The 20,876-nt window shown below is 36.7% G+C and overlaps 2 protein-coding genes across 2 annotated transcripts in view; both read left to right on the top strand.

Moving 5' to 3' along the window:
- The window catches only part of pias4b (protein inhibitor of activated STAT, 4b), an 18,640-nt gene extending 17,131 nt beyond the window's left edge, over positions 1-1,509 (top strand). The window contains exon 9 of the mRNA XM_082173401.1: positions 547-1,509. Within this exon, the coding sequence (XP_082029527.1) occupies positions 547-713 (167 nt within the window). The 3' untranslated portion in view covers positions 714-1,509. The remainder of the gene's footprint in view (positions 1-546) is intronic.
- Positions 1,510-1,907: 398 nt separating this feature from the next.
- map2k2b (mitogen-activated protein kinase kinase 2b) lies at positions 1,908-19,928 on the top strand. Its single transcript, XM_082173131.1, has 12 exons — positions 1,908-2,284; positions 2,445-2,654; positions 2,868-3,078; positions 6,081-6,227; positions 6,365-6,442; positions 7,384-7,435; positions 7,528-7,652; positions 10,717-10,930; positions 13,957-14,009; positions 15,192-15,253; positions 15,378-15,423; positions 17,946-19,928. Exons 2-12 carry the CDS (start codon positions 2,566-2,568, stop codon positions 18,054-18,056), a joined length of 1,188 nt encoding a protein of 395 aa, XP_082029257.1. The 5' UTR covers positions 1,908-2,284; positions 2,445-2,565; the 3' UTR covers positions 18,057-19,928.
- The last annotated feature ends 948 nt before the right edge of the window (positions 19,929-20,876 follow it).

The raw sequence follows: 20,876 nt of genomic DNA, 5'->3' as shown, positions 1-20,876 counted from the left end.
ATCCATCCTTCCTTTTTTCCTTCCATCATCCTTCCATCCATCCTTCCATCATCCATCCTTCCATCCATCCATCCATCCATCCATCCATCCATCCTTCCTTTTTTCCTTCCATCATCCTTCCATCCATCCTTCCATCCATCCATCCATCCTTCCATCCATCTATCCTTCCTTTTTTCCTTCCATCATCCATCCATCCATCCATCCATCCATCCATCCATCCATCCATCCATCCATCCATCCATCCATCCATCCATCCATCCATCCATCCATCCATCCATCCATCCATCCATCCATCCATCCATCCATCCATCCATCCATCCATCCATCCATCCATCCATCCATCCATCCATCCATCCATCCATCCATCCATCCATCCATCCATCCATCCATCCATCCATCCATCCATCCATCCATCCATCCATCCATCCATCCAAGCTTTTAAAACCACTTCAAACTCTCTGGTCGGGTTTCTCAGTGTGTAGTGTCTGTGTATTGTGAGCTCATTATCGAGAGGAAAGGTCTGATGTGTGATTTTTCCCGTGACAGAAGGAAGTTCTAAGCCGGTGGGAAGCGTCGTCGTGGATCTGACTGGGTTTTCCTCTGACGATGAAGATTTCCAGAAAGAGGAGACAGTTTCTGCACATCTAGAAGACAAATCTGTACATTTTAGAAAATCTGGCATAGTTAAAACTTCTGGACCCAAAAGTGGATAACACAGGTCCAAAAACATAGGTATTTTTTTAAAATAATTGATAATATTTATGAATTACTTTGCCAAATATTTTTAGCATATAAGGCTGAAAGACCAACTGACGTGAACCTTTTGTCATTTTAATTTCGTTCTGTGTTATTTTTCTTTGTTGTAAATCATAATTGTGGTGGCAATAAAGTTTCTTTATGAGATGAGTCTCAATCAAAGCACTTGTAAAATCATTGTAACCTCACATTTTATATTTTATACTGTTTGAATGAAAATTGTACATTTGAATTAAAGTATTTGCAGCTTACATGCAATGAGTGCGCAAATAAAAAGAATACAATATTAGGAACATAAATTCAGTAAACCTATAATATTAACAAAAACATCAAGAAATTGGAACAGCTCTCTCGATCTCTCGTTTTAGTTTAGCAATTTAAATTCAGTGAGCTTCATGTAATGACAAAAACTATATTGACATTCATATTTTGCCAGAGCAAAATAAGTTAAATAAAATAGCATTAATGCAAATGGAGTATATAAGAATTAATAAAATAAAACGATCATATGAAATAAAATGACATGCAGGTTAATTATAATTTAAAAACTATAGTATGGCGTAGTAAAAATACATTGGGAAAATAAATAAATTTATTTTATTGTATATTATTAAGTAATTTTGATTTCAAAGTGCTTGTTTTAAAGAATCTAATCAAAGCAAGTTTTTGTATTAACCTATTTTTTATAAATTGGAAACATCTTCAAACAAGAATATAATTTGTATTTGAATACGATTTCAATGTCTGTAAATAATAAAGCTTTAAAAACATCTAAAATGTGTGCCATATTTAATATTCTTTCATAATATGCTTTTATTCATTGTTGTGCCCCCTTTTTTCCTTTTCTTTCTTTTTCTTTTACATTCCAATGGTGTAATCACCTCGGGAAAACCTAAAATATAATACACCGGTGTTTTGCCAGATGAGAAGTTTATCTATGTATCATCTTTTTCCTTTTTTAACTTTATAACTGTTTAATTTATCCTTTTTAATTCCTTTTATAACTGTTTTAATTTTCCTTGCTTTTATTTTGTGATGATTTTAATTCCTCTCTATGTAAAACACTTTGAACTGCCATATCTTATGTTTATTAAAAAGAAAAAAAAAGCTCTCGAGCAAGTCTCGTCTCGCGATAGTTGCCGCGCGGGATCTGCAGTCTCTGATGTTTCCGGTAAGGGGCCGAAACTCACCGCACCCTCCGGTCCGGATCCTCATCGTCCTTTACCGGGACATTCCGTTCACCGGGACCGGCTTTAAACCCACCACAGGGTTCGGGAACTCATTTCCCATCATATGAGAGAGACAGTGAGCGCTGACAGACGCTTTAAACCTCCGCGAACACACAGACTGAAGCTAGCAAGCTAACAGCATCCTCTCGCGCGCGCTGAGAAATCAAAACAATGTGTTTTTTTTATTACTTCTAGTTCATTTATACTCGTTTCACGAAGTTTATGTGCTTTTTGCTCAGTTTGAAAGAATGTCATGTGTGTTTAATGGGCAGTAGCTCATGCTGGTTATACGTTTACAGGTGATTTTACAGTTTGTGTGCAATATATCTATATAATACAAGTTATATTAGAGTCAGTGTCATATTAGCGCAAAGTGAATGTGCACACAGTGTTATAAATGTGATTATTCATGATAGTGATCAGATCTGGATAGGAAACAGGGTTTTTTCTTCTGACCAGGTGATCTGGGAACTTGATCAGCTCGATGACAAGCTGTAAAATACAGTCATTATTGAGTAAAGCTCAGTGTGAGCTCGCCTTTTACTGTCCCAGAGATTGAAGGGTTTTTCACACGTCAGTCATGGCTCCCAAAAAGAGACCAGATCCCATAGTTATAACTGGATCCGGAGAAGGACAGACAACCTCTACATCCATAGATGCTGTGTCAGAGTAAGTAAAAAAGCTGTATATAGTCTGAAATACAGTTTAAAGTGGATTAAAAAAGTTAATCAAAGTTGTCCTAAGACACAAACCCAAGTATTGTTCAAACTTCATGTATAACTTTGATGAAAGGTTTTGATCCACTTCAGGTGTTGACTACTGTAGTTCCTGTAATAAACCACTTCAGAAGTGCTTAAATGACTTGATTTTCTCAAACCTCAGAGCGAATCTCGAGGCCCTGCAGAAGAAGCTGGAAGAGCTGGATCTAGATGAGCAACAGAAGAAGCGTCTGGAGGCTTTTCTCACGCAGAAAGCCAATCTGGGCGAACTGAAAGATGATGATTTCCAGCATATCTGTGAACTGGGAGCTGGAAATGGAGGTGTGGTGAATAAAGTGTGCCACAAACCCTCTGGTCTCGTAATGGCCCGCAAGGTGAGTCGCGAGCGTTCGGTTTGTCATCTTTATTATTTCACAGAGAATCATTTTGACTCGTTTGTCAGATTGAACGGGAGAGTCTTCATTTCAAAGAACTACTCAAAATGTGACCCTGGATCACGTCACCAGTCTCGAGTCGCACGGGTATATCTGTGGCAATAGCCAACAATACATTGTATGGGTCAAAATTATCGATTTTTCTTTTATGCCAAAAATCATGAGGATAAAAGATCATGTTCCATGAAGATATTTTGCACATTTCCTACCGTAAATATATAAAACATGTATTTTTGTGAGTGAATGCTGCACAATCGTGAACACAAATGAACAACTTTAAAGGAGATTTTCTCAATGTTTTGATTTTTTTGCACCCTCAGATTCCAGATGTTCAATAGTTGTATCTCAGCCAAATATTGTCCTATCCTAGCAAACCACACATCAATGGAAAGTTTATTTATTCAACTTTCAGATCATGTATAAATCTCAATTTCAAGAAATGTACCCATGTTTTTGTTTTGTGGTCCAGGGTCACATATTATTATATTGTGAATATTCTTTTTGAGTATTTTTTTTTTTTAATCAGTTAACGTTTATTTTATTTTAAGCAACAAAATTGTGCACTCAAATTTATTTTTGCCTCTTGTTAAATTTAATGAATTAAAATAAGCTGAAGTAACCCGATTGTTTAATATTTTGTCACAACTTAATTTAATTGTGTTCAATCAACCTAATATATTTAAAACTGAAGTTTACTTAATTAATTTGTGTGAAAACTACATGAATCATTTTTGTTGACAACTAACTGGGCAGTGGATCTGTAGTTCCCAGCATGCTTTGCAAGGGACTGCATTAGGAGGGTAAATTTAGGGGTTAAAGTGAAATTTATCAAATTTATTCAGCTTTCAGATGTATAGGCCTAAATCTAAATCTAAAATTGACCCATGTGATCCCATTGTTTTGTGGTCCAGGCAGGGTCACAAATATCCAGCGTTTCATGTAAGGGCTTGAAATACAAGCATCCCATTACAGCTTTTAAACTGGGATTGTCCTGCTAGACTTCCATCGTAAGTGTATAGATTCCCTCGACAGAAACCCAATAGGAGTTTTCCATTGGCTTTTGAGTTATCGCAGTAAATAAGCTCTGACTGTGACTGATAAAAACCCTTCTCACTAGGGTTACAAAGGGGCGGACAAATTCTGGCAAAGTTCCAGAAACTTTCCGTGGAAAGTTTACATGGGGAATTTTGGAAATGGAAACTTAACTGAAATGAAAGGGAATTAATTGGATATGTATGCTAATTTATACAAACTGTATCATATTCAAACATGCATATAAACATTTAGTTTGGTCATGAGCAAACATGCATGCAACTAAAGCAAACCCCCAAAAAAAGGCATTTTTGACTGATTTATTTGTGAGTAGAACTTTACTGGCCCGTTTCACAGACCAGGCTTAAGATAGTCCCAGACTAAGATGCAGGTTTGAGCTGTCTTCACTGAAAACAACTAACACGATACGAGTAAAAAAATGTAATTTAAATCAGTAAAATTGAAGAATTATCGATACTTCAGCAAAATATAATACTAGATTAACCAATGTAAGAATAATTCCATAAGACAAGTAAACAGTCAGCAAATACAACAAGAAACTCTTTACAAACAAAACCGGCAAATAAATACAACAGAACGAAAATACAAATAAACAGTGTTTTAAGTTCTTCAGGAAAATGTAATAACAATTGTATTCAGATAAGTTATAGCCTACAACAAAAAATGTAATAATTAACTGTAAAATAACACTCAATAGTCTTACTGTATACATTAAATATAGATGAATCCTTATTAAAGCTACTTAAGTTATTCAGTCAAGATCAGTGAGTGATTCTCCTTTGTCATTTGTTGTTTGATTATCATTAATAACTTTAGAGCGAATGCACGGATCCAATATACTGATACACACTCACTTATTCGGCTGATTTGGATGTGAAGTTTGGGTTTTTAGGGAGAAATGAATGGATGGACTGTGGCAGCTGCACAATAATCGTTTTCCCTCGATTATCTTTTCATAACCGTCGAAAATAAATCACGATTAATGAATCGCACAGCCCTACCAAAAACAACATCGACTTGTGCTAAAATATAACTCGTCTCTGGGTTTTGGCCTCCAAAAATACATCATTCCTGCAGCCCTGTAAATGTTTCCTGTTCATTTTTACAAGCTGAACGTTCACTCACGACACGTCTCTGTGTGCTGCTTGTGTGCTGCCGCTAGAGTTCTTACGAGATCAAGAAAATATGATCATATAACACCGATTTTATCATCACTGCATTGGTTACCTATAAAGCTCCGTATTAATTATAAGATATTGCTACTGACTTATAAAGCCCTAAACGGCTTAGCTCCAGTCTATTTAACGGATCTTCTATCGCCCTATAATCCATCGCGCTCTTTAAGATCACTAAATTCAAGGCTTTTGGTCATACCTAGGATATCCAGAACCACCAAAGGAGGGAGAGCATTTTCACATTTGGCTCCAAAACTCTGGAATAGTCTTCCTGATACTGTTCGTTGCTCAGACTCGCTCTCCCAGTTTAAAACTAGATTAAAGTCGCATCTCTTCAGCCAGGCATTCATATAATCCTACAGTTCAAACTACAATCCGGCCTCTAGCTCATAAATGCCAGAGGAGAACTGGCCCCCGACTGAGCCTGGGTTCTCCCAAGGTTTTTTTTCTCCATTAGGTCACCTGATGGAGTTTTAGGACACCATTAGGTCACTTGATGGAGTTTTTCGGTTCCTTGCCACTGTTGCCTTTGGCTTGCTCAGTTGGGGATATTTTGGGGATATTTAATTTAATTTGATCAATCAATAAATTCCTCTTGAAAAAAAAACTTTGTTGTATTATTTTAATTTAATACTTTGAAGCTGCTTTGATACAATCTGTATTGTGAAAAGCGCTATACAAATAAACTTGACTTGACTTGACTTCTCTCTGTAGTTAATTCATCTGGAGATCAAGCCTGCCATCAGGCATCAGATCATCAGGGAGCTTCAGGTCCTGCATGAGTGCAACTCTCCCTACATCGTGGGCTTCTACGGCGCCTTTTACAGCGACGGGGAGATTAGCATCTGCATGGAGAACATGGTACGCTCAGAGCCTTATAACGCCATCTTTTTTGAGTACACTTAAGTTATTTTACCCTTTTATTTGCAGTTCCCTCTGTGAGTGTGTTTGGTAACTGGTGTGTGTGTGTGTGTGTGTGTGTTTCTGCTTGTCCACAGGATGGAGGATCTTTGGATCAGGTTCTGAAAGATGCTCGCAGAATTCCAGAGGAGATCTTGGGAAAAGTCAGCATAGCCGTAAGTGTGCTTAGTCTAATAACATGTCAAGCCAAGTCACATTTATTTATACAGTGCTTTTTACAACACAGAGTGTTTCAAAGCAGCTTTACAGAGATAACAGGAAAATAATGCAATAAAGTCTAGAAGACAATAGCGTCACAGTCCAGCTTAAGTAAGTTCAGTGATGGTTCATTATTGTTGTAAAAAAGTTATTAATTTAGTTTGTTTATATACGGAGAAAACCATGATGTCATCGTCCAGCTCAGTTCAGTTCTCATATAATGGTGTCAATGCAGGCAGACCAATAATAATGTTGAATATTAAATTAAATGTTAAATTTAATTGTATTTAATTTATTTTTTTATTTAATTTATAAAAATGTATTACTCCTAAACATGTTAAATGAATATGTGAAAAGAGTTCGATTACGAAACCGCAACTTCAAAATGTTTCTGAGCGATGTGTTCTAGGGATGCACCGATACTCAGGCCTTGTCCACACTTATACGTTTCGTTTGAAAACGCATCTTTTTGTCTCCGTTTCGGCCTTCGGTTCGTTCACACTGAGACGATGTTCTTATTAATGAAAACGCTCTCCAAAGTTGATAGATTTGAAAACGCTGTTTTCGCGTTGTAGTGTGGACTGAGAAACCGGAGGTATTTGGAGATCATTTTATTAAACTCCCAAATTTGCATGACTTTCTCCTGTGAAAGACAAAAGGAGCTGCTTTACACAATGTTCATGCTGCTCTTTTCCCAAACACAATGAAGGTGAATGGAGATTTTACTCGGACAAAAAGAAAGTCTTGCTCTTGTTGGATGGAAGAAGAGCAATTCTGGACATTCTGCTTAATTTCTCCTGTTGTTTTCCACAAGAAAAAAAAAAGAAGCTTTTATATGTTTGCAACTACGTTAATTTTTAAATCTGACAAATGTTTTTTTCTTTTTTCCTTCAAACAGGTTTTAAGAGGTCTCGCTTACCTTCGAGAAAAACACCAGATTATTCACAGAGGTAAAGAAAACAAACAAGTTTTTGAATCTGTCTAAACGTATGTATCTGTAAAACGAGTGCACTGATATAAAACATGTTCCTGTTTTTCACAGACGTGAAACCTTCAAATATTCTGGTGAATTCTCGCGGGGAGATCAAACTGTGTGACTTCGGTGTGAGCGGGCAGCTCATCGACTCCATGGCCAACTCTTTTGTAGGAACACGCTCGTACATGTCGGTATGTTTCATTCACTCGCCAACACTCGAGTGTTCATTTCAGGCCGTGAGTTTAACGCTTCAAGGGGTGGTTGATTATGATTTAATTACTTTTTTTACAGGGTTCCCGCGGGGTCTTAAAAAGTCTTAAAAAGTCTAAAATTCTGAACTTTAAATTTAAGGCCTTAAAATGTCTTAAAAACAGCCAGATTTTGATCCGTGGTCTTAAATTTCATTTAGTCAGGTCTAAAAAAGGTCTCGCCAACAGGCCGTTCACATATCACATCTTTTGCGCGCTCAAGTTCGTTCAAATGTAGGCGCGCGCGCGCGCTCATAATTGAAGCGACGCACTCGTTTTTTTCTGTCGGAAGTCGTGGCCAGCATTTACCCGCTATATCTCTATAGTTACCATAAACTTAGGAGCTTTAAAAAAACAATCATCATTCCTAATGCAGAAACCTGACAGCCAATCCGAGTCAGAGTAGGGCAGAATTGTTTTCAAAGTCTTTAACACCGCGAGTCTGATGACACACTGCCGAACAAAGAACCGCACGTCGGAAAGCAAGCCTGAGGTAAGTTAGCTTACAATGTTAACTGTCTTGTCAGATACAGACAGCGATGTTGCCAATGTCATTATTTTTAATTTTGACATAGAAGTGGGCGAGATAATATCGCGAGCAGGAACGAGTAGTGAGTTGTCGTCGAAAAAGATGGATAATGCAAAAAAGCTGTCGGGGGCTAAAAATAGAAAAAGAAAGAGAGAAAAGGAGATGGCATGTCAATTGATGCAACAGCAGCTAAATAAGTGGATGGTGAAAGGCTACAGGTAGGATTTTGTTTTGTGTCCAGGCATGTAGGCTAATGCCATGCCATCGGGACTACCGGGAGATTCCCGGTGGGCCGACGTGCTTTTTGGGCCGATACATCTCATACTTTTTTGTTTCGTTTTTTGTCTTAACGGCCCATAAAACTCGTACATCGGCGGCCCATTCGTTTTGTTTTGCTTAATTGGCGGCGCTGGGTTAGTGCGTAATTAGTGTGTAATGCATTGGTCAATAAAAAGTCAGCGTTAGTTTTTTTTTTTTCTGACACCCCATGTAACACGTAGATCAGCGGCCCATTTGGTTCTTTTCTTGATTGACACTGGGCTAGCCCAATCACACCTTTAATGTGAAGTATAGAAATATACTCTTTCAATTATAGAAATTAGTACAAAACTAATTATGAAAGTTTCCTTTATTTTTCAGTGCATTTGTTTTACAATATATGGCTATTACTATCATGGGATTAATATTGTAACTATTATTATGTAGTAGTAATGTAGACAGACACTGTAACTAAAATCATTTTTCTTTGTTTAATTTGCACCAGATTGATGAATTTAACATTTAAAAAGCACTATATATATATATATATATATATATATATATATATATATATATATATATATATAAATATATAAGTTGATTGGATTGGATTTTTTGCTGCCGCATCCTTCTCACCTTTTTTACCCCTGACCTGTTTTCATGCCTGCATTGTGGAGAGCGCAGTGCATGGTTGCATTGCAACGACAGACGCCACGGGAAAATCCGACCGAATTTTACTATTAATAATAAAAGATAAGCTAAAGTGCATTGTAAATGTCAGTAATTTATCTTTTTATAAAAAATTATTTAAAGTCTGAAATATGTGAGGTTTATCTTTTTATAAAAACAACTTTTTTGTCTAAACTTTATTTGAACTTGTACATGTTAGTATATAACATGTTGCAAGACACTTTTAAAATCTGGCTATCATTTTTAATGGTATTATTTTAATGTTTATGTAAACAAAAAGTGCATATTGATGCTAATTTTATTTGTTATTTGCTGGTTTTCGACATTGTGTAGTATTAGTACTTTTTGAACAGGATTCTGTGATCACCGTGGTCATTTTTGTCACTATAATCATTGAAATGTTCATGCCATTTCATCTCTAGTTATGATCAACTAAAATCAACTAATTATGTGTTTTTTACAGTATAATATGCATAGTACAATTTGACACACGTTGTTGGGTGTGGAAGGTTACTAATCGTTTTATCTGTAAATTAATGTTTTTTCAATTACTTAATTCATTGAAATAAAATGAATTCTTTGATTTGAATTTTTTTTTGGTAGGTCTTAAATTTCAAACTTTATGGTCGTAAAATGTCTTAAAAAGGTCTTAAATTTGACTTGCTGAAACCTGCAAGAACCCTGTTTTTATTTCTTTTCTAACTTTAGTTAGTGTGTAATGTTGCTGTTTGAGCATAAACAACATCTGCAAAGTTACAATGCTCAAAGTTCAAAGCAAAGGGAGATATTTGCTTTTACAGAAATCGCTTTATAAGGACTACAACAAACGGCTGGTAGAGACTACAATGAGCTTCTTCATGGGTTAGTGACATCACTAACCCTAAAATGTACATAAACCCCGCCCCCGGGAATGCGATTTATAGATTATTATGACAGAATATGCTAATCAAAGACTTGAAGATGGTTAACGCCACATCAGATACATAAATTTATCAACTAACCATTCAGAAATGTCCTGTTGCTTCTACATGTTGTCTCTTCTTCTTGAGTCTCTCCATCATTATCCGACTCCGGTTTGAACATAAAAGGCTAAAAGTTTTTGAAATTTTAAGTTTGTCTCTTTGTGAGATAATCGAAGCTGCTAACACACACACACACACACAAACATAAGCTCTTGAAGCTCCGCCCCCTGTGCCGGGAGTAGCAGCTCATTTGCATTTAAAGGGACAGACACAAAAACGGTGTGTTTTTGCTCACCCTCAAAAAGTGACAATTTTAACATGCTATATAAAAATATCTGTGGGGTATTTTGAGCTAAAACTTCACATACACACTCTGAGGACATCAGAGACTTATTTTACATCTTGTAAAGGGCATTATACCACCCCTTTAAAAGCCCTAAGCAAAGAACAAAGAAGACATTTTCCATGAATATATGGAGGCCTTTAGAAGTGATTATGGTCTTTGAAGTGATTGTGAATGTTTGAATGAGTTAATGTTGTGTGTGTGTGTGTGTGTGTGTGTGTTCAGCCGGAGAGGTTGCAGGGCACTCATTACTCGGTGCAGTCGGATGTGTGGAGTATGGGTCTCTCTCTGGTGGAGCTGGCCATTGGCCGCTATCCCATCCCTCCACCCGAAGCCCGGGAGCTGGAGGGCGTCTTCGGGAGAGCCATGATGGATGTTGGGGATTCAGAGACTCACGGCTCCTCTCCTCGACCCAGACCCCCGGGCAGACCCGTCAGCGGTGAGCAATCATTCACGGGTGGCAGCACAAGATTTTAGGGTAGTTATGACACCGAAATTTTAGATTCCAGTGAAAATTCCCAGTTCTCTATTCCAATTTTGATACCACAGCTAAAACTACTAGCCTAACTAATATACATTTAAAGGAGAACTTGGTAACTTTTTTAACTTAATAAAACTGTCTAGAAATCATTTGGATGGTTAAACAACCTGTTCTGGTGATATTGGTGACTTTCCCCGCTCCCCCCAGCGTTCCCAGGCGGAAAACCAACCTTGCAACTTGCGCACTGCCGTCCCGGCAAAGTGAAATTGGAAGTCTCGTGAGAAGCGAGAACTAGAACGAGAACGAGCGCGAAACACAAATTGCTTTACGGCAATTCGACATAAACACACACGCATGTATGATGTATTACCAGATTACCCACCTCGGTAGACATAGCTCCACGCGATACAGTTGGCTTGCTCCGATCAAAACAAACGCACATGAGCAGCGGTAGAGAGGGGGAGGAGGCCGCCGCAAGTGAGTTTTTTACGACTGTGTTGTGAAATATACGCCCCCCCACAGCTGTAGGGGGAGCTCGTGGGGAAAACATGCGACAACAAAAGGGAAAATCAGCGAAGAAGTGACTAGAGTTCGCTAGAGTTACAGAGTTCTCCTTTAAAACGTTAAAGTATCGGTGAGAAATGATTCACGGACGGCAGCACAAGATTTTAGGGCTTTGTGGACATTTCCTTTTTTTAGATGCGATTAAAAGTGTAGTGTGTATTTTCTGCGCTACTCACATCACCAAGGCTGCTTTTATTTGATCAAAAATATTTAAAAAATCGAAATATTATTATAATTTAAAATAAGGGTTTTCTATGTGAATATCTAGTAAAGTGTAATTTATATCCTGTGATCAAAGCTGAATTTTCAGCATCATTACTCAGTTATTGTTGGTATTCATTTGTTAACAACACTTATTATTATTTTCAATGTTGAAAACTATTATTTTCTTTGGAAACTGAGATACATTTTATTTTCAGGATTATTTGATGAATGAAGAACAGCAATTTTGTAACTTTATAAATGTCTTTTTTGTCACTTTTGAATGCGTCATTGCTGAATAAAAGTATTAATAAATATTTTTATTTAACTATTTTACCCCAAACATTTGTGTATTAGTTATCAATTTCCACAAAAAATATTAAGCAGCAAAAACATTGATGTTTTCAACATTGATAATAATCATAAATGTTTCTTGAGCATCAAATCCTCATATTAGAATGATTTGTGAAGGATCATGTGACACTGAAGACTGGAGTAATGATGCTGAAAATTCAGCTTTGATCACAGGAATAAATTACACTTTACTATATATTCACATAGAAAACAGATGATTTACATTGCAATAATATTTCACTATTTAACTGTATTTTTGATCAAATAAATACAGCCTTGATGAGCAGAAAAGACTTAAAAACATTTAAAAAAATCTTAATTATTCCAGACTGTTGACCAGTATTATAAAAAAGAAAAGAATAGTACTTGTATAATATTGTATAGAATGCCAGCAGGCGTCAGTATAATGATAATAATAATAATAATAATCTTTATTTATATAGCACCTTTCATACATGACATGCAACTCAAAACGAACATCAGTTACATCACATAAAAAAAGTAAACATATCGCAACTTAATGCATAGAATACAGAATAATGGCAACATAATACGTAGAATACTACGGTAGTTAAAAGCAAGGGTAAAAAATAAATGTTCTTTTATTAATATTAAGGAACTATATAAGGTTGTATATACAAAGTATAATGTATAGCAGACCACTGTTGTATTGGATACTTAAAGTCTCCCAGTAGTCAATCATTTTATCCTTTAAAACTCATCTTTGATCACCAAAATTACACATTTAAACATTTTTGCCTTAAAATATCTTCAATGTAACTCGACACCTTGCCTCATTTAGTATGCGCGGTTCTATGAATATGCAAATTCACCCCACCTCCACTCACTCACTCGGCTCAGAGATCCACTGGTTGACGATCACACGTTGATCTGATTGGTTACTAGGTAGTTTGTGACGTCAGAAACACCAGCGATTTCAAAGCGTGTCTTTGGTTCACTGCTAGCCTGGTTAAAACCAGACCATTCTCAGTAGTAACTGAGTTATGGTCTGGCAAAGCTCCATAGACAAATCATTTCCAAAGGGGCGTCACCAACGGACGTCGCTCAAATGCCTCTCGGCGCAATTGGATAGACCTAAAACTCCAAAAACCAATCAGAGCGATCGTCATCGTGTAAAGCCATATGCTGCGTCCCAATTCGCCTAAGTTACACTACGCCATAAAAGTATGTACTCTTTTTGTGAAGAAAATGTATTTACTTTTGAATGTGTAGCAAAAAAGTAGGCAACTTTGGGACATACTACTTCATCATCTTTATCGGACGAATCTGTCGCGTGCGTCCTGTCACGTAAACTGCCCTGTCAATCATCTTGTCACAGTTAAAATCCTCTATTAAATCTAATTTAATTTCCTACCGTTTCTGAGAGAAATGTAGAAGCATGTTCATCTGCCAGTGGGTCTTTCATGGAGACTGTCCTCATGTGTTTACAATTTGAATATAATAATGCTGCATTTAAAAGTTGGTGCGCTTCACCAACGGAGTGGACGTCGCTCAAATGCCTCTGGGCACAATTGGATAGGCTAGACCTAAAACCAATCAGAGCGATCGTCATTGTGTAAAGCCCACCTCAATGTTTCTGATTGGTGCCGCGATTTCCACGGCATGGAAATGGCCTTGAATGAGCTCTTTGCCAGACTTACTTGCAGAGCAAATCTAAATTTGCCGGAAGTTGTCTGGGTTTTCCCAGGCTAGTTCACTGCAGTTTTAAGGAGGAAATACTCAGCAATGCTGTCGACTTATGAATTTACACATGATTTGTCTTAAAGCATATTAAAAACACCACATAGACATTAAACTACATTAAAAGCTGGATTTCTTGAGCCGATGTGTCTGTTCTCCTTCAGGTCACGGGCCCGTCATGGCTATATTTGAGCTGCTGGATTATATAGTCAATGAGGTGAGAATCTTTTGTTTTCAATCATGCTTCAGCCTGGGTATAATATAATCAACTAAATACTGTGTAGATGCTTATGGCAATGCTTTATGTGTCTGAACTAACAGAAGATTAAGTTGACAATTTCTAAATGGTTTTTTAATGCATGAAAAGTGCCACAAATGACACTTTTTGATGGTTTATTCAGTCAGATATATCAATACATAATGAGTGTGTAGAGCACTGGTTCCTTGTAAGGCGAGACATTACAGGTGAATAGGGTAAACATTTTAACTAGCAGATATCACCATGAAACTTTCCCAGTTGATTACCTACATTAAGGTGAGACGTTTTTTTTTTCTGTAATTTAATGTTTAAATATGCAAATTAGGCAATATCTAATTAAATATGCGCTAATTTGCATATATTAAAAAAAATCTGAGTATTGGAAAAAGCCAGGTTAAAAATTATTTTTTCATTGTGTTCACATATTAAATGGGGAAAAAATTACAGAGGGATGTATGGATATCTACTTTTGTTATCCTGTAAATCAGAAAATACTGTCAATAGCCTTAAATTTTATTTTCGCCATGTTTTTTGGAATAAAATGTTCAGGCTAGGAATAATATATTTACAAATCCCTCTGTAAATGTCTTCATAATATAACTAGGTACAAGACTGGAGAGTTTGGTGTATATCGGTGCTACTGAAGTGGAGATTTCGGACTTGGAGAATGAGAGAAAGGTCATTTTGAGAAAACGGGCTTTAAAGATTTATCATCAGCCAATGAGATTGCGCATTCAGCCCTTTCACTTTCACTATTGGTTGCTGATAAAAAGGAAATTACCGTATTTGGATCTGTCAGCATTGTACAGGAGAGAGAGAGCTTTCCAGCGGTGTGTGTGATGACAGGGAGCGGACAGAGATCGTGGAGCAGCGGGAGGATTAAGAACGCCAACTTTTGTTGAATTTATGAGAAATCTACAGACGCAAACAGACTAAGTGCAGTAACATAAAGACCTAAATGTGTATTTCAGACTTTTTTTCACCACAAGTCTGAAAGAAGACATGTTATTGAAGACAAATATCCAAAAAACGATGTTTTTGCCTGCCGTGTCTCGCCTTAAGACACTGTGAATGAGATCTGATGCTGTTATTAATGATATATGAGTGTTATACCGTGTATTTGTGTGTGTTTTCCATCAGCCGCCCCCTAAACTGCCCCACGGCGTCTTCACACCTGATTTCCAGGACTTTGTGACCAAATGGTGAGTTCTGTTCACCCAATCACTGGTGTGATTTCAGATGTCAGTGAGATCTCGTGTGTGCAGACTCAACACTTCAGTGCCGAAATGATCATTGAAGCTGTTTTTCTTTGCATTGTATTTCTAGTCTCATCAAAAACCCTGCGGACAGAGCGGACCTGAAGATGCTGATGGTGAGGACACATTCCTCATGCTTACATGCAGGACCAGACTAAATCACAATCAGCTTATAAATACACTATTATTATTCTTTTTCTTCTTATTATTATTATTATTACAGTTTCCAAGGTTGTAAATATCAACCAAAGCTAGGGCTCTCAGTCATAAAAACGGATTTACTGTATAATGCGAAATTTATCAAATGTTTGATGAATAAATTTAAAGCAGGTTAGAAGACTTAAATCAGATCGTGATATAGATGTGTTTATGAATATTAACTAAGAAAAACTATTATCATACAAACTCAAAAGTTCAAATGTAACCCGTCAAAATAAAAGTTCGGTTTAACTTGAATCGTGACAGAAATATATTACTGTTGTTCAGTAGAATTTAGCTTTGTACAGTAACAATAATTATTAAATGTTAAATTATTAATTAAAACGTTATTTTTCAAGGTAAATTCAAATTAAATTTTTTTTTTAAGGATTCATTTTAACAGTAAACCTCTGTTTTGAAGCACAAAAGTTTTAATTTCAAATGATTAAAAGATAAATTAAGTTAATGTTTTATGCCTTTATTTGATTACCAGAAAAAGTTAAATACACAACACTTTATTTTTCCCAGAAATTCTTTGTTTTAATGAATTCAGTTAACTAGACATGCTTTTTGATTATTGAAAAAATATTAAACCATTCAAATAGAATCCAGAAAACTTAAAACAGAAAATAGAAAATGTATATATAAAATATATACACGCGCGCACACACACGCATACATACATACACACACACACACACACACACACACACACGTTTATGGCCATATGAAATGTATTTTTTTCTCATTTTATTTATATATATTTATACACACTCACCTAAAGGATTATTAGGAACACCTGTTCAATTTCTCATTAATGCAACTATCTAATCAACCAATCACATGGCAGTTGCTTCAATGCATTTAGGGGTGTGGTCCTGGTCAAGACAATCTCCTGAACTCCAAACTGAATGTCAGAATGGGAAAGAAAGGTGATTTAAGCAATTTTGTGCGTGGCATGGTTGTTGGTGCCAGACGGGCCGGTCTGAGTATTTCACAATCTGCTCAGTTACTGGGATTTTCACGCACAACCATTTCTAGGGTTTACAAAGAATGGTGTGAAAAGGGAAAAACATCCAGTATGCGGCAGTCCTGTGGGCGAAAATGCCTTGTTGATGCTAGAGGTCAGAGGAGAATGGGCCGACTGATTCAAGCTGATAGAAGAGCAACTTTGACTGAAATAACCACTCGTTACAACCGAGGTATGCAGCAAAGCATTTGTGAAGCCACAACACGCACAACCTTGAGGCGGATGGGCTACAACAGCAGAAGACCCCACCGGGTACCACTCATCTCCACTACAAATAGGAAAAAGAGGCTACAATTTGCACGAGCTCACCAAAAGTGGACAATTGAAGACTGGAAAAATGTTGCCTGGTCTGATGAGTCTCGATTTCTGTTGAGACATTCAGATGGTAGAGTCAGAATTTGGCGTAAACAGAATGAGAACATGTATCCATCATGCCTTGTTACCACTGTGCAGGCTGGTGGTGGTGGTGTAATGGTGTGGGGGATGTTTTCTTGGCACACTTTAGGCCCCTTAGTGCCAATTGGGCATCGTTTAAATGCCACGGCCTACCTGAGCATTGTTTCTGACCATGTCCATCCCTTTATGACCACCATGTACCCATCCTCTGATGGCTACTTCCAGCAGGATAATGCACCATGTCACAAAGCTCGAATCCTTTCAAATTGGTTTCTTGAACATGACAATGAGTTCACTGTACTAAAATGGCCCCCACAGTCACCAGATCTCAACCCAATAGAGCATCTTTGGGATGTGGTGGAACGGGAGCTTCGTGCCCTGGATGTGCATCCCACAAATCTCCATCAACTGCAAGATGCTATCCTATCAATATGGGCCAACATTTCTAAAGAATGCTTTCAGCACCTTGTTGAATCAATGCCACGTAGAATTAAGGCAGTTCTGAAGGCGAAAGGGGGTCAAACACAGTATTAGTATGGTGTTCCTAATAATCCTTTAGGTGAGTATATGTATATATATATGTATATGTATGTGTGTATATATATATATATATATATATATATATATATATATATATATATATATATATACATACATACATAAACATTACATTTTTGTTAAGCTTTTAATAAATTGTTGTTAAATTGTATTCAAGTTTCATGATTTCAACTAATTAGACATGCTTTTTGGTTACTAACATTTTTATTTAACCATTAAAATTAAAACAGAAAAAAAAATGTAATCCAGAAAACGTAAAAACCGGAATTTGGGAAAAAATCTAATGTGTTTCATAGAGCCCTACATATCCCACTCTTCACAATCCAATTACATCTGATCGGATCAAATCAACTGTTGCTGGACGTTATTCACTCTGATCATATCTGGTTTTATTCCACAAACTACATCAGTGTTTTCTGTTCTACATCTCATGTCAAACTTGTGTCTCTTGCACAGAATCACACGTTTATCAAGCGCTCCGAGGTGGAGGTGGTCGACTTCGCTGGATGGTTGTGTAAAACCATCGGGCTCAATCAACCCAGCACACCCACACAATCAGCCGAATGACCCGCACACACACACACACCAACGTTTACAGCGCGTCTGATGGAACACCTGCAAAGCTGCTGCTTTTACACTTTCATACACCTGAATCTCATGAAGCATGTCACGGGCAAAACCAACAAATAAGAGATTTTGCTGAAAGAAAATGAAGCGTTTTTAGGATATTTTTGGTCACATTTGCCCACAAACTTAAGTTTTGCGAAATTAATTTCTGTATATTCTGGTAGTATTTGTTATACTGCCTTTACAGGATCTGTTACACCCTTTTATAAAGTCTTGATGTAGTTTTCAGGCTCTACTAGAACAGGTTTTCCTGCTTATGATTATCTCCTCATATTCTCCATTGTTGCGGCTCCTCTCTTCCCGGTCTGTCAGTAACGCTCTGGTTTCCCGAAAGCATCGTTAGCCAACTATGGTCACAAGTTCAGTCGTTACCATCGTTCTAACGAACATTCACACACAGCATCGCAGAGTTGTGTGTTTGAGCGACAGATCTCGACCTGTGGTTAGAAGAAGAGTTTCTCGTTTTCATGACACGTGGACTCAATAAATCCTGATCTTGAGCCAAATAAGCAATCTGACATTCATTACAATCTATATCTTTTATTTAGAATACATACAAATGTCATTTACGTCTTTTAGTTCATCAAGAGATTTAAAGCATTGTTTTTGAAGAGTGTGTGTTTGCATGTGTGAACGAGCTCTAGTGCGCAAGAACGAGCCTATGGTTGAATCTGGAAATAAAGCAAAATAACTGAGAAAAATTTGAAATATTATTTATTAAATATAATTTTGTCCATAATTCATAGCAAAACATCTCTAACAGATTCATTAAAAGTAGTTATTACTCCACCACCTGCGTGACATCTCTAACCAACGTGGTCGAACGACCAGTTTGCGACAAAACGGATTTGGGAACATTTCTTCAACGATGCCTCGTACTATTGTAGTTAAACAGCGAGTTACGACGTTTAGTATGAGAAACGCATCCCTGTATTGTGTGTAACTCATTACAAGTAACTTGAGTTATGTAATCAGATTACTTTTTCAAGTAACTAGTAAAGTAACGCACTACAATTTACAACAAAATATCTAAGTTACTTTTCCACCGTTGTACGAGAGAAACACTCCTGTTTACTTCCTGTCTCTATGAAGCCCCTCCTTCTGAAAAGCACACTGTGCTCTGATTGGTCGGCTGGATCAGTGTGTTGTGATTGGTCGAGAGCTTCGAGTGTGTTTGGGAAATGTCCCGCCCCTTACCATAACCGCCAGTTTAACACACTACTGACTTACTCAACCAGGCCCCGCCCCTTTATTCTGCGCATGAATTATTATAATGAGGAGTATTGTGACGTGTTCGTTCCCGGAAGAAACTCAAGACTACAATGGAGGCGTTTCAGGAGTTCAGGAACACTGACTCTGGTTTCATCTTTGATGGAAAACAAACTTTTTCTCATGCATACTATTATTTCAATACTAACACTGAAGTACAGTAAGTCTCTACTGTAATATCAAAATACAGGACTATTTAATTTAATTCAAATAGCCACACAAATGTCTTTTTTTGAGTTTTATGCTCAATTTTCATGCAATAAAAATCTAAATGGTCCTAAGAATAAGCTTCATTTCTTTAAGCAAAATCTAAGTCCATCTATTTTTCTTCTGATTTTGTAGTGAACTGCGACCTGAGAATGTTTTGGTGAGATTCGTCACATGCACACGCGTGTTCTCAGTGGATCTCGGTCATGTGTAACGGAGTTCATACTCACTGCACACACTCATCATTATTTCTGTACGTTCCTTCAAACGTTTGCCACAGACTTCAACTTCAGACAGTTGTTGCTTTCAGACTCAATAAAGTGATTGTAGAGGGGATGATCTGGCTCTGTTTTCATTTCTATTTGTACATTTGTTTTATTTGATAGAAATTAAAAAGTGTAAAGTGGTAATTATCAGTTCTCTGCTGTTTACAAACGTCTGCTTCAATGCAAGTCTGGGATTTTTCTTTTGTTTTAACTAATAAGTGCAATTGTAATACTATAGAAGCTTGTTTACGCCACAGAATAAAACATAAAAGTAATTGCGACTTTTTATCTCACAATTCTGACTTTATCTCACAATTCTGACTTTTTATCTCACAATTCTGACTTTATCTCACAATTCTGACTTTATATCTCACAATTCTGACTTTTTATCTCACAATTCTGACTTTATCTCTCAATTCTGACTTTATCTCACAATTCTGACTTTTTATCTCACAATTCAGATTTTTTATCTCACAATTCTGACTTTTTATCTCACAATTCTGACTTTTTATCTCACAATTCTGACTTTATCTCTCAATTCTGACTTTTTATCTCACAATTCAGATTTTTTATCTCACAATTCTGACTTTTTATCTCAATTCTGACTTTTTATCTCACAATTCTGACTATCTCTCAATTCTGACTTTTTATCTCACAATTCTGACTTTTTATCTCAATTCTGACTTTTTATCTCACAATTCAGATTTTTTATCTCACAATTCTGACTTTTTATCTCAATTCTGACTTTTTATCTCACAATTCTGACTTTTTATCTCAATTCTGACTTTTTATCTCACAATTCTGACTTTATCTCTCAATTCTGACTTTTTATCTCACAATTCAGATTTTTTATCTCACAATTCTGACTTTATCTCTCAATTCTGACTTTTTATCTCACAATTCAGATTTTTTATCTCACAATTCTGACTTTTTATCTCAATTCTGACTTTTTATCTCACAATTCTGACTTTTTATCTCAATTCTGATTTTATATCTCACAATTCTGGCTTTATATCTC

The sequence above is a fragment of the Leuciscus leuciscus genome, assembly GCF_965113295.1.
Source record: "Leuciscus leuciscus genome assembly, chromosome: 6".
NCBI classification, from domain to species: domain Eukaryota; kingdom Metazoa; phylum Chordata; class Actinopteri; order Cypriniformes; family Leuciscidae; genus Leuciscus; species Leuciscus leuciscus.
This window is presented reverse-complemented; position numbering and strand designations above follow the sequence as displayed.